General features: G+C 35.0%; 1 protein-coding gene across 1 annotated transcript; it reads left to right on the top strand.

The window, feature by feature from the left end:
- The first annotated feature begins 140 nt into the window (after positions 1-140).
- Positions 141-15006, top strand: LOC117125407 (polyribonucleotide nucleotidyltransferase 1, mitochondrial-like). Its single transcript, XM_033271924.1, has 24 exons — positions 141-341; positions 1463-1523; positions 2012-2086; positions 2478-2583; positions 4466-4515; positions 4888-4951; positions 5518-5679; positions 5857-6043; positions 6505-6556; positions 6751-6808; positions 6953-7049; positions 7322-7424; positions 7617-7687; positions 8322-8358; positions 8905-8971; positions 9221-9310; positions 9793-9846; positions 10428-10534; positions 11439-11510; positions 11771-11915; positions 12319-12509; positions 12954-13009; positions 13106-13184; positions 14574-15006. Exons 1-24 carry the CDS (start codon positions 145-147, stop codon positions 14754-14756), a joined length of 2364 nt encoding a protein of 787 aa, XP_033127815.1. The 5' UTR covers positions 141-144; the 3' UTR covers positions 14757-15006.
- The last annotated feature ends 6 nt before the right edge of the window (positions 15007-15012 follow it).

Below are 15012 nucleotides of genomic sequence, written 5' to 3'. Positions count from 1 at the left end.
TTAAAGTTAAAATATTTACTCAATATTATATATACTAATCATATTAAATCTATAATTATTATTTTTATATAATGTTTATTTGTTAATGGCCTATTATTATTGTTAATTATTTGAAAACGTGAACAAGGCCCATCATTAAACAAGATGGCTGCGTCCATCATAACGAAAGGTGCTCTCGGATGCTCCTTGCTTTTACGGCAAAACAATGTTTTTAGGTTGTCTAGAGGAGGATCGTGTAACAACTGCAAAAATGTGAGGAATTTGGTTAAACGTTATTATTATGTTACATCATGGGAGGTTGCAGGAGATACTATCGAGACAGAGGCTAAAGTCGGCGACAGGTAGGCCTAGGCCAAAAATCATTGCCATTTTGATTGAACAGCACCTACGACGATGCAGCAGGGAGCCGGGAGCAGGAGCATGCAAGGGCCCAGGCTAAGCGCTATAATAATATAACACAAGGCTTAGGCCAATACCCTACAGCAGGGTATTCCAAAATATCGTAGTAACTAAAAGGTTTCTTGTCAAAATCTGTCTAGGTGCTATTTGAATTAGTAATATTTTACACGAACCAAACAAAGAGTGGCTCATTCATTCATTATTTATTTAGCCAATGAAATAACATACAATACAATGAAAGGAAATTTAACAAAAACTAAGACAATATTATAACCTAAGTTGGCTAGGATTAACTATAGTGTTAAAAACACTCTAGCTCTCAGGCCTGTTAGTCCGGTCTTAGGATTTTTTAACATAGATATATACAGACAATGATTAAATTAAACAACAATGTAAGTAAAATAAATTGAAAAGCAAAGCATATAACATAAAGTAATATTAATAAAGTAATATGAAAGGTGACATGAAAATAAACAAATACAAATTAAAGTAAATCAAAACTTCATTTTTAAAAGGCAAGCCAGTTTAGAGGGATGTATATTATTCAATGCTTAAAATACAGTAATTACCATTACAGAACAATTTGAAAATTAGAGAATGAGAAAAAAAAAACAAAAACAAAAAAAAAAACAAAAAAAAACAAGGTAACCAAACAATAACCTACAGGTATAAAGAAAAATAAGGACGGATGATTTAGTGATATTAAAGAAAAAAACAATACAGTACCCATGACGTAAAAAAATTAAAATGTTATTACCATGGATTTTTATTTTAAAGAATTTTAGACCATATAACCGGATGCCACTGTTTTAGCGGATGTGAGGTCGAGCAAGTCTGATCTTGAGCAGAATCGGAGTCCTTTCATCAATAGAAAACCTATGGGACCAAAACTTTCTAATTGAACACAATTTGTAAGGGTCGAGGGGCTAAAAACAACTATATCTCTGAGCACATTTTCAAAATTATACAATAACGACTTACTTCACCCCCCAGTTTATGGTGGAACACTAATGAGTAAGAACTATATAGCTGGTTAAATTTGTAAATCTTTTTTTTTTTTCAGAACAATTAAAATATCATCTGGAAGACTTGCAAGGTTCGCAGATGGGAGTGCCGTCGTTCGGGTATATTAATGGTTTCAAATAATAATTGAGGACAATTACATATAATAGACAAATATGGGGAAACATTTTATAGTATAAATTTAGTTTTGTCACATATACATCGATTGACTTTTTAAACACTTTCGATCTACCTTGCTTAATGTATGTGCCTGAATTGGACTCTTTCAATAATCTTGATTTTGAGTTTTTTTTTTTTTACAGTTAGAAATAATAAAAGGTAATAATGATAAAATGGCATTAGTGTTATAATAATTCTGTTATATAACATTGAAAAAGCTTCTACATCATGAAATAACAGTAGTCCAAGTAATTAATTGTTTCATGATTAACCATAACTCATGTACAAATATTCACAGATATTGAGTGTTCCCAAAAATTGCTACCAAACGTCGTCAGCAGCTGTTTGCGATGCTCGGCAGTGATTTAATAGAGACCATTCTTTACCTAGATTGCTAAACGATAACAATGTAATTTTTTTCCTTTTTAAGATTGGTGATACATCTGTTTTAGTTACAGCAGTCAGTAAAACCAAACCAATGCAGTCTGGGTTTGTGCCTTTAACAGTAAGAAGGTTTAATCTAATCCAAATATTTAGTAATATTTTTAATAATATAACTTCTTTTCTCTACTTTGTACTATTGTTCCTAGTTAAACAATGCTTTATCTATTCTTACATTGATACATTAACTATTCAATCAATCAGTCAATCAATCAACAAGAATTTATATAGCACTAATATTCACAACAGAATGCCATGTTCAGTGGCGCTATGACAATCGTACTTACTCAAATTGCTATAGAGGTTAATTATGAATGCTTGTAATATTATGGACAATTTCAAAAAATAAAATAATAAAATAAAAAGAAAACAAAAAACAAACAACATTATATACATTTGAAAATCAAATCACACTCTGTTGTGTCCAGCATAACCTTTGTCATGGTACTTTCCAGGTGGACTACAGGGAAAAAGCGGCTGCTGCTGGGAGAATTCCTACAAACCATCTACGGAGAGAAATGGGTCAGACCGACAGTGAGATTCTGACAAGTAGGTTAATAGGTAAGTCAGATTTGATTTGTTTTGTTTACATCATACCAATCAATGATAAGGCTAAGGATAATGATTCACTTGTTACTCACAGTGTCATTGTGATGAAATGCATATTGGCATGGCCAATGAATATCATACAGTACTGTTCACAGCTCTTTCGCCCTTACTCGAGTATTTCACATGATAGCGTGTGAAGTTCCAGTAACAATATTCTTTGATTGTTTTACCTCTATTTATTACTGAACTATTTCCATATATTTAATTGTCTGATCAATTTTTAACATTGTTGTATAGATTTATAAGTGTATAGTATCATAAGCATGATTTGATTTTAATGTAATTTATTATCATTCCATGTTTGTAAATTTATTTCATGTGGCTGGCCTTATTGCAATATAAAATGAAATCTGAATGAAGTAGAATCAAATTCATTTTGATTCTAATAAATATTACACCATAGGGAGATTTTGTTAAAATAAGTGGTACAGCACATTAGTTAGTAAAACATGGGTTATGACATTGACCTGGTTATTTTTCAAGGAAAAAGCACATTATAAATGCCTGTACCAGTACCAGTTGGTATCACTGTTTCATCATCAGCTCGATAGAAGGCAGGTTGGAAAAAGTGTGGACGACAATATTGGCAGATGATTTGTGATGCCAACAATGTAAAGCGTATGGCCTTCTGCACAAAGGTGTTAGCCGTTGGGGACAAGTTTGAAAATGTAATTTGGACTGATTAAACCAGCATCCATCTGGATCAACATGGGAGTTTCTCATTCCATAAGGTTGGTGAAGAGCCGACACTACACCCAAGGCCAAGCGTCCAGTCAAAGTGCATGTGTATGGATGTCGAATTCTACTTGAAGGAGATTCTGGGAGGTACCCTTCTGCCATTTATCAATGTGTATTTCCCCGAGTCGCACCATTTTCAGCAAGATTACGACCCGAAGCATACCAGCCATCTTTTTTGCCACTACATGCAAACACATGGCATTAACAGGTGGCAAACACCCCCGGAGTCCCCATCTCAACCCTATCAAAAATATATGGCATCAGCTGAAACATGTTCATCGCTTTGTCAAGCAAAAAGTTAAGAAAGAGCTGGTACTGTAGATGGGATAGCAATTTGGTGGAATACAACTTTTACACCTAAGCTGTGCTTCAGTTACACCAGGCATATTGACAAAGTGATTCCTGTCATCATCGAAAGAGAGGAGCGAGCTTCTGGAACAGGTGTATTTATGAAGAGACACCAGCACAACGTGAGGATGATCTTGCAGCGATAAAGGGCTATATTGACGAAAAGCTGGTGGAAGCTTCTGCTTGGTTTAGAGAATTTGAAGACCACATGACCAGGCTCAAATCTAGCCTTATCACCAAGTGTCCGAGCTACGAGAGCAACAAGGAAATATATGTAAAACTCTGTAGCCATTAAAAATGATTTACTCTGTAAAGAAACAGTGGCAGAAGTTCAGAGATGGGCCTTTTTAGAAAACTCTTCAATAAAGACAAGATTGAAAATTTAATATAAAAAATATATTGATAAAAAAAAAAATGTATGCATTAGCGCCAACATAATATAAATAAGAACAATAAAATAACAACACATAGTGAATAAAAACAATAAGTTTGTACAGTGTGTTATGGTGCCTCTGCCTTTGTGCTGGTTCAAGACACTCTTAGCTCAATGGACAGACAGTTGGACCTTTCTTCTATAAATTCAAAAACTGGAGATCATGTCTACGCATCTGGTTTGTGCACTTTTTCTCTCAGGCCTCCTCAAAGAATATTTGCATTTATACTTTTGTACTGTAGTTACATTACAATCATTTTGTCACATTTTAACTTATGTTGTTTAAATTGTGTCGCAATACATTTCCAATTACAGATCGATGCATTAGACCACTTTTTCCAAAAGGATATTCTTATGATACACAGGTAGGAATATTTTTATGGGTTGATAGGCATGCGGGAATTGAAGTTGTTATTATAAAATTGTTATTATTTATGAGAGAGAGAGATTTAGTCAGGAAAAAATAACCATAATTTTTTAACATTTTTGTTCAAAAAATTATCTACTTGGGGCTTTTTGGTTAAGATCCTCACCTTTCAAACTCCATGTTCTTGGGTTAAAATTCTGTCAACAACAGATTTTTTCTTTAGCTTAGATAAACTACTGTATTATCTAACCTCATAATTAGAATTATTTAGAGAGTATTACCTCCAACCGGCAATATGCAAAGAGTATACAAAAAGAGAAATTTCAGAGATTATTATATAAATACCTTTCATGTCTTTCTTGCATTCCAGATAATTTGCAATATTCTAGCTGTTGATGGTTTTTATGATCCGGATGTTATCAGTATTAATGCTGGTGAGCTCTTTCAGAATCTTGATTAACCACTGAGTAATAATAAGTGTAAAACCCTGGATATAATTCATCCCAATATCAATTGATCCTTGGATGATTTTGTCACAGGAAAAATTAATCTCCAGGATTAATGCATTCCTCTGTGAATTACTCCTTAAATGATTTAATCCCCAGATTAATTTATTTCTGGGTGTAGTAATCTCTTGATAAATGCCTACATGAAGAAATCTCTGGATGAATTAATCCCTAGATGTATTTTTTATGAATGAAATCTCTAATTTTTTTCTGTAATTTGTATTTGTACCAAATGATCAGCTTCTGCTGCATGGTTCACCATCATTAAATATGATTCTAAGAAATAAATAAATAAATAAAATAGATGAATTAATCTCTGGATGTATTATAATAATTTGCACATGGGCAACCTGTTTTCATGAAGAGCTTGCAAAACCATTTTATCTGTCTCTATTCAATTAAATATTTATGGTAAAGTATTTAAGATGAAAATAGTGATAACAAAAATGCTAAAAATTATATTAACATTTTTATATATGATAATCTCTTTGCAGCTTCAGCGGCCATTTCTATGTCTGATATACCCTGGAATGGCCCCATTGCAGCCGTCAGGGTTGGAAGAGTTGACGAGGAGTTCATTTTGAATCCCACACGTCAGGAACTGAAAAAAAGCGATCTGAACATGGTAGTTGCTGGCTCCAAAAAGAGTAATGTTGGTAAGGTGCCCTCTAGAGGAGTATATGCACTTTAATATGTAAATGTATGTAAATATTATGTTAATATATGTAAATATGTAAATGTATTAATGTACATGTGTGGTGATTCTAGTAATTCAACTTACAATATGATAAAATTCAACTTTTATACATTTTTTGTTTACATTTCTTGATTAGTTATGATTGAGGCAAGTGCAGAAAATATGTTACAGAGTGACTTTTTGAAAGGTATTCGCTTAGGGGTAAGAGGATGTCAACCAATTATTCAGGCCATCGAGAACCTTGCTCATAATCAAGGAAAGGAAAAGAGGACGATAGAAACAGTAACACTACCGTCTTCGGAACTTACAGCAAAAATGAGAGAGTAAGTACTGTATAATAATAATTATTGCAGCGCCTTTAAATTCAGCATGTACATAAAGGGCCATCCTGCTTAAAGTATGGGACTAAAGCACACTCTCTAATGATTTTATCTCACCTAAGGTTCAGAGAGCAAACCTCAACATCTGTTCCAACCGCTCCCATAAGATATGATAACTAGAAATATGGTAAATAATGATAATGGTATCAGAAATTTATAACATCAAAAATTTATTTCCCAAATTCAACAAATTTATTAAAGGTACCCAGCAAGAATTAATCTAGATTAGAACGCTTTCATAAATAAATAATTTTACAGAAATGAAATCATATATCACCTTTAAGAAAGATTTTTAAATGTAGAGGTCATTCACAGGGATTCATTGGACAACTCAACAATGATCATGTAATTCCTGCACAGCTGACCCTATAGTATAAGGTCATTTTTATTTTATCTCCTTTCAGGCTGGCTAAAGACAGGATTTATAATGTCTTTTCAAATGAATCTCATGATAAGGTAATTCAAATATTATTAATATGTTAACTAAAAGTTTCTTGATCATAGATTAATAAAGGTATACAGTAACACCATCACTTACTCAAACCTTAATTCATTCATTGGTGCCATACTCGGGATTTGAGGGTAGTCAACAACTAATCTTAATCCTTGATTAGTTACAAAGTACCAGATTTAATATATTTTTTTTTCAGTTTTCAAGAGACAATGCTTTGAGTTTAGTTCGAGATGAGTTAGTCAAGGAAGTTGCAGGTAATTTTGTTATATTTTCAATACAATATATTTTCTTGGTCAAAAACCTCATTTTGTAAAGTGAAACATTGACAGTTAAAAACCTGGTGCAGAAACAACCACAGTTGGGGAAAGTAACATAAACTCATTTTTCTTTTTTCATAGATATTTTTCCAGATGAAGAAAGTTATTTGATTACAGAATCATTTTATTCAGTAGCTAAGGAGACATTTAGAAACTTAGTGCTAGATGAAGATAGAAGGTGAGACTTCATTTTATATTGTTACAATAAATCCACATTCATTTTTCTTTACCTGTTGGAAATATAAACAATTCAAGTAGCACAGCAATCAATTAGAGGTTTCAAGTCAAGTATAGAATTCATCGTTTTTAAAAAATCTTCCATCAGTAAAGATAGCGAAGTAGTTCTGTAGGCCTAGGAGAGTCGCATTTTCTTAAATTGAAAAAATATATATCTTATTGCTGTTATTATATTTTAAATAAATAAATATAGTGATTTATTCATGGTTGCAGATGTGATGGAAGAGATTTAGATGAATTGCGCAATATATGTTGTGAGATTGATTTATATAAACCATTGCACGGCTCAGCCCTTTTTCAACGTGGACAGACACAGGTTAGATTTATCTTAACCTTATTTAAATTTCTTCATTTTCATTTCAATAACATCCATTATCATTATGAAAATAAAAAGTAGGCTGTTAGCATACCTCCACAAAGTACAAATATTTTGCAGAAAACAATTATGTAAGAGTAATAGATAAAACTATAAATGTACCTATGACTTTGCATTATCCTTTTTTTCAAGGTTCTGTGTACAGTAACATTTGATTCAATAGAGTCAGCATTAAGGACTAATTCCGTGTCTGATACCACAGAGTAAGTAAGATACTGTTCTTATATTCTTTTTATAGATTTCTTGTATTTCATTGCAAGATCTGTTTTCAAATACTGTACTTGTTTATATCTATATTTCTTTTCATTTGCCACTAAACATATGCATTGCATACAGCTAGTATTGATAATTATAATGATAATGAAAATAAAGATAATTATAATAATAAATATTGTTATTTACTTGTATGCAGTGTTTATAATTTTATTATTGATTACTTTTATAGTTCATTCACATGCTATTATACTTGTATTTATATTCTGAAATGTTCTTTCTATAAATATGAATATTATGCTCTGTCGAGCCCACAAAGACACATGTCAAATGTATTAAGCCAACATCTGTGCTAAGATTTCGATACATGTAAAATCTTTTCTATTGCCAAAATTGTTTATCTAACCCAGATCTGATGTCTATTGTTAGCTAAGGGCAGGTTAGGAGGTGATAAGCCACACATGTATTGGACAAATGAAAGCAGCTGTGATTGATGCACCAGAAGTTGTGAAAGGCTGTACCAAACCATCTGCCCATTGCCGTCCTCACCGGATGGTATATATTGTGTCTTTCAATAGTTATAATGATATATGAATGTGTGATGGATTTCTTTGTATCTTGCAGTGGGATCAAGGATAAAAATTTTATGTTGCATTACGAGGTAAATTTAATAAAAAAGAGCTTAAAAATATGCACAATTTCCAGAGTGTCAATCGAACAATTGACCAATCAGGACGTATTATTGATTAATTACGAACAGCCAAGTCTACTTACGTTTATGCTGTTTAAGTCCCTACGCCTTAGCAACCTTGGAAAGGGTTAGGTCATAGTGGAAAGGTTCATTTATTCTAAAGCTATGCCCAGATTACCAAATTTTCTTTGATATATAGAACAGTTGTATGGCCATATATAGTCATGATGTGCCTATACATGGTCATAATGTGATGTCATCATGACCATATTTGGGCATATCACTTGCAAGTCTCAAAGGCCAATTAAGTGCTGGATGCACCATTCTGATAACTGAGGAGCTGTTCGAATGTGTTTGATTTTCAGATGACCGGAATGACAGTGTAGAGCAAATATGAACTTGCTTGTTATGCTAATTATTCAGTAATTAGTTAGATACTATGTGCTTATAAATCCCTGATATTTAAAAATATGTAGATAATTTTAATGAAGATTTTGTATATTTTGTTAATTTCAGTTTCCACCATATGCCACCAATGAAACAGGAAAGGTGAAATCTGGCACTAGAAGGGAGCTGGGGCATGGTATGTATTACAATACAGGAGGGTGTATTGGTGGTTGTCGCTTCTCTTCCCATCTCAGAGTCCTGAACTAAAATCCTAAAAAAGAACAATAGGTTTTTTTTGTCTCACTGAAAAATAACTGTACTCTCTAAATATGACATTGAGTTCATCACTTATTGAAGATTTACTTTCTTTAGAATGAGGATGCATTAGATGTCTTGTAATTATTTTAAAGTAAGTCAATGTCTTAATGTACTCTTTCGCATGCAGGAAATCTGGCAGAGAAAGCCCTCAAGCCCCTAGTGCCAGGTGACTTCCCATTCACCATCCGTCTCACCTCAGAAGTCCTGGAATCAAATGGTAAGTTGTGGTGGTACATTTTTATTTTTTGGGTGAATCAAATCTTTTCTAGTAAAGTGATTTTATTTCTCATGACCAAAAAGTAAACTCTACTTCTTTAGCATAATGCGTTTATGACAGGGATTGTCAACTATTATATAACACAATGTTCAGTGGCATGACAATGAATCATGGGGCCCTGAGCGATAAAATGTTGGGGCCCCCATTTTTGTATTCACTCATGAAGTGTCACCAATGAGGCCGAGGGTAGGGAATTACATTGTTGTAATTAGCTTAATTTTGTTTAACTTTCTACTGAATCATCGAGGCTCTGTTCTGGTATTAGTTGGACGGCCCTGTCGTCTCTCCAGGAACCCTATGGACTGTGTGCCAAGGGCTTCAGCATCCTTATTTCATGTGCCTAAGTAAATATAACAAAAGAAACTTTTCTTTTTGCCAGAATTATTAAATGATTATTATTTATTTTTTAATTTTTGTTTCAGGATCTTCATCAATGGCATCAGTTTGTGGAGGGACATTGGCCCTGATGGATGCAGGTAATAATAGTTAGGTGATGATGATTGTAAATAAGTGATTGGGTAAAAATCGGCTAAAAAAAAAAAAAAATCCTTTCCGAGCCACTGGGGCTCATAGGGCTGGAGCTTATCCCCAGTTTCTGTAGTGTGAAGCGGATGAGAGTTGTACTCCCCCTGGACGGGACACTAGTCCGTCGCAGGTTAGTCCCCAGCAATTTGCTGGTACCCATTGATACAGCTGGGTGGACTGAAGCAATGTAGCTAAAGTGCCTTGCCTAAGGACACAAGCGAATCTGCACAGTGGAGACTCGAACCTCCGACCTTACGATTGAAAGCCCAAACGTTAACCGCTGCTCCAAACTGCCGCACCATCGGCTAAAGGTAGATGATAATTAATTAATGTGTCAATCTAAGCTTAGAACTTTATGTTGCTAGGTTTGGTAAATTGTAAAACCATATTGTAGTCTTTGGTATGTCTTTTAATATCCCATGATTCATTGACCATCTGATCCTATTCTTTTGCTAGTTATCCACACGGATACCATATAATCCTTGTTGCTAGGTGTGTCTATTGATTTTCTATGATAATTTGTTGCTATTAGGTGTACCAATATCAAATTCTGTTGCTGGCGTTGCAATTGGTTTGATGACAAGGTTGAAGGAAGAAACCAATGAAATTGAGGAATACAAGATACTGACTGATATTCTGGTATTAAGATGCTTGATTGTCTCATACATTAATTCATTAATTCATTTACTCTCTAAGATACTCATTCATTCATTTATCTGTTCATCCTCTCATTTACTTTTTACCATTCATTCATTTATTCATTCAGTTGTTTATTCATAAATTTATTTATTAGTTTATTTACTCCATCATTTATCCATCATTCCATGCATTTATTCACTAATTTTTTTTTCATTCATTTATTCACTCACTTGATTAATAAAATCATCCATATATCTTTCACATCCTCATAATATACAGTTATTGCTATTCTAGTTACTTTGTAAAGTTTACTTTAAAATACATACTAATAGTGATAGTAGTGGTTGGAGGCTTATATAATGCATAGTATGTGGTCTCTATGTGCTGCTGTACAGAAAACAAAAGAAAACATAATGTATTCTAGTAGGTCAACTAAGCTAACCATGAAAAAATGAATGACTGAAACAGACTAACGTAGAATTTAAAATTCACCTGCAATTTGAGTCCACCGACAAACAGTGGTTAGCAGGTACGTGACTCACAGGCACTTGAATAGTGTTTGTATCTGGCCTAGCCTTTCCTAACAACAGAAGCAAAATTATGAGAAAACAAAAACAAATTAAAAAGAAAGGAAAAGGTTTGATTTAAGGCTCTGCTTGAAAACAGAGAGCAGGTAAAGAATCCCGAATGTAGATGGGAAGTTCATTCTAGAGCTTAGAAGCAGTGACCCGAAAAGACCTTTCTTCATATTTCAAGTGGCACACTGGAATAGAAAGTGTATGGTGAATTGTGTTAGGCCGAAGTTGCTAAGCGAAGCAAGCAACAAAGTCAACTACCAGCTTTCATGCCACTGTTGTACAGTATATTCTTCGAATATTGTACTCTGTTGCTTTTCCTTGTTTAGGGCATTGAAGACTTCATGGGTGATATGGATTTCAAATTAGCTGGAACAAAGAAAGGGATTACAGCATTACAGGTAATGAACACGTTACAGCACATGTTCACCAAAGTTTGATTTGATTTATTTAGAATTTATCAGCAAAAACAAGATTAAGTATATTAAAAAAATATAGTAAGAAAACAACATTACATAAAATCTAAGGTTACACAGGATGCATTTCTAGTTGTTTCCAAAGTGTTCCTTGAGATACAGCCTATCCCTATCTTTAATGTGTCTGTCCTTAATTCAGTGATGCAAATTCTATGTAAAAATACATTCTGTTGAATATTTTCAAGGCGGATTTTAAGCTACCGATTCCAATGAAACTGATTGCTGAGGCAGTTCAAGAAGGAACTCAGGCGAAGGCTGCTATCATCAATATCATGAACGATGTGATCAGTAAACCTCGAAGTAACAGGAAGGATAATAGTCCAGTCACGGGTTAGTACATTTGCAATCTAATATCCATTGAAACGGAATCAGGAGGTGGTTTAGCCCTCCCTATAATTATACAAAGCTTGTGTCCCCACTACTGCTGTATCTACTGCTGCTCTTCCTCAAAATATCTCCGTATAATATTTTGATTCTCTTCACAATGACACTACACATGATTTCATATAATGAATTATATATTTTGTAAAAATCAAATTAGGAGAATAACAAATTTCTGAAAAATTGCAGAAAAATAATAATTGTGTTACTATTTTGAAGCACAACCAAAATAGCTTAGCATTAGAAAGAATACCTCAGTCTAATTTTGTTGCAAGTTATGGAAAGTAAGTGTTGCGTTTGTTAATGAGTTCATCTCAGACCGTAGTGAAAGTGATATTTTTGTTTTCCACAGAATCTTTGGAGGTACCCATAGCAAGGAGATCCCATTTTGTAGGACCAGGTGGATACAATCTAAAGAAGCTGCGAGCAGAAACTGGCATCACTATTACGCAGATTGATGAACATAACTTCCAAATTTTTGCACCCACCCCTGTTGCAATGGATGAAGCCAAAGAGAAAATTGAGAAACTTTTAGTGGATGATGTAGGTTTGAATTCCAGATTTAGATATTCATTAAGACTTGGAAGATGCAGTGAAGGGGAGGATCTCTCCAAAGAGGGGATATTTCTGACGGGAAGCTAATTTTCTTGGTGAAAGCATAAGTGGTCACAGCCAGGGGAAACTCTAGGGGTGGGGGGGTTCCTGGGCGAATACCAAGAAACTTTGACATCTAAGGGATTTTAAGTCTTATTTACTCGATTTTAGTGTCTCGCATTCTGTAGAAATTACATAGAATTTTATTTCTTCTTGACAAATTGTGTTCTTTCCCCTGGTAGTTGGGCAGGGGGTGTGGGGGGGGGGCAGCTCTCCGTGACAGTGAGCCCTGGGTTCCCCCACTAGTGCCACCATTGACCTTTCACTCAAACTTTCAACCTCTTGATTATCTCTACACATTTCAATATAATGTTTTCCATTTTTGTATAACAGAGAGAACCAAACCTGGAGTTTGGTGGTGTTTACACCGCAACTATTGCTGAAATTAGGTAAGTGTTATTCTCCTGAACAGTTAAAAAGTATAATTACTTAACAAACCAATTGAGTTTTTTTTTATGCATATTCATATTTTTTGCTTGATCCAGGGAAAGTGGTATAATGGTAAAACTGTATCCAACCATGAGCCCAGCGCTGTTGCACATTTCACAATTGGATCAGAGAAAGGTAAGTTTTATTGTGGGGAACCCATGAAGGGACGGGGTTGAATGTTTCACCTTTCTGCTGATCGTGGGTGGCTGTCACATGGTCATCGAAAACGATCAGCTGCATGCATACCATAAAGGAAAAGGTAGAATGAAAACCCATAATTTGCAGCGTCATTGTGCTGAATTGCGTTTTGGCGTGGTCCATGACTACCTAGCAGCCGTAAAGAGGTGCTTATAGCAAGGACTTTTAACTGTTACCAGGATAGGAAGCTGGCTGGTTTAAAACTTGAATTAGCCTTATGTGCGGTATTGTTATGCAAATGAGCCAGATAAGCACAATCTGCACATGCTCAGAAAGACAAAACTTTCCTTAGCCACACGATGGCCACTCTGAGTATCGGCTAGGCGTACAGCTAGGCCTAGCCAAGAATTACGGTACGGTAAAACAAAGCAAAATAAGGGTACTAATTTCACTTGGCATGCAAATCAATCATACTTACACACTTACATAAAATCACCTGCAAGTTAAGATATCAGGCAAGTATGTCTACAAATTTGATTTTAAATTGATGTGATTAGGCTAGCCTAGACCCAGCCTAGGCCATGTCTAACCGCTTATAAAAATGCAGAAAAAAGACCCAAAACAAATTAGAATGAAGTTACCAACTAACTAGTGCATTAAAATTATTCATATACTTACTACTTACCTATATAAAATTAAAGTGTATTGCTCACAAACGCCAATATTTGGATTTTAATACGCCTTTTCCATGAATCGGTAGACATCTTGAAGTGATGACAAACAGCCTAAGTCAGTGGTGCGTAACAAGCAAAAATAAGATAAGCTAGGCCTAGCTGCTGTACGCCTAGCCGATACGCAGTGTGGCTAAGGAAAGTTTTGTTTTTCTGAGCATGTGCAGATTGTGCTTATCTGGCTTATTTGCATAACAATACCGCACGTAAGGCTAAATCAAGTTAGACGGCTTAAACCAGCCAGCTTCCTATCCTGGTAACAGTTAAAAGTCCTTGCTTGTAGTAGATACATGTTCACATCATTCCACAACAGCGTCTGAAATGAACCATAGCATCAGGGTAAACCCCTACTCTTCCGAAAGATGCAATGGGTTCTTTAAAGTGCACACAAGCCAGATGTGCACTCTGGACCTCCAATTGAAGTCCTTATATCGAGAAGACTTTGTTCTACCAACCGAACCAGTGCTGATGTTAAAGCTGTAGTTAGCGGCCCCCTAGCCTTACCGTTCGGCTACTTGACTCGCACGCTGTCATCAGTTTGCTTGTTCTATGCTAAGGCGTTTTCCAGGCAGTGTGAGCTCAGCTTTCCTCATTTTTCTTAGTGATTTAATTTGTGTGTATTTGTGAGTAAACATGTTTAATTATTGTCTTTAAGGTAAGTCATCCAAGTGCATTGGGATTGGAAGTTGGTCAAGAGATTCATGTAAAGTACTTTGGTCGTGATCCAGTCAGCGGCAGGATGCGTCTGTCCCGTAAAGTCCTCATGGCACCAGCATCCTCCGTCATTAAGAGTCTAGGAAAGAACCAATCATCAACAACTAACGAATCTGGAGCATGAAAATGTAGTTGAAAGCTTCAAGTGTTTAATCAATAAACTGATACAGAGTACTGTAGCCATGCAGCACAAGAAAATCTAATGGGCTTTAGTACCTGATGATTCTATTTCTGCTTTGAAGGAAAGCCTCAGTGGTTATGCAGTGGCGGCTCTAGGATATATTTTCTGGGGGGGCTAAGTTGTCCAACAGGGGGGACTTGAGCTCGTAGGCTCGAGCTGGAGGAAGGGGTTGAGAGGGGGTTCCTCCTCCGAAATGAGA

The sequence above is a fragment of the Anneissia japonica genome, unplaced genomic scaffold (assembly GCF_011630105.1).
Source record: "Anneissia japonica isolate Jap-2015-1 unplaced genomic scaffold, ASM1163010v1 scaffold2003_len1103335_cov173, whole genome shotgun sequence".
NCBI lineage: Eukaryota > Metazoa > Echinodermata > Crinoidea > Comatulida > Comatulidae > Anneissia > Anneissia japonica.
This window is presented reverse-complemented; position numbering and strand designations above follow the sequence as displayed.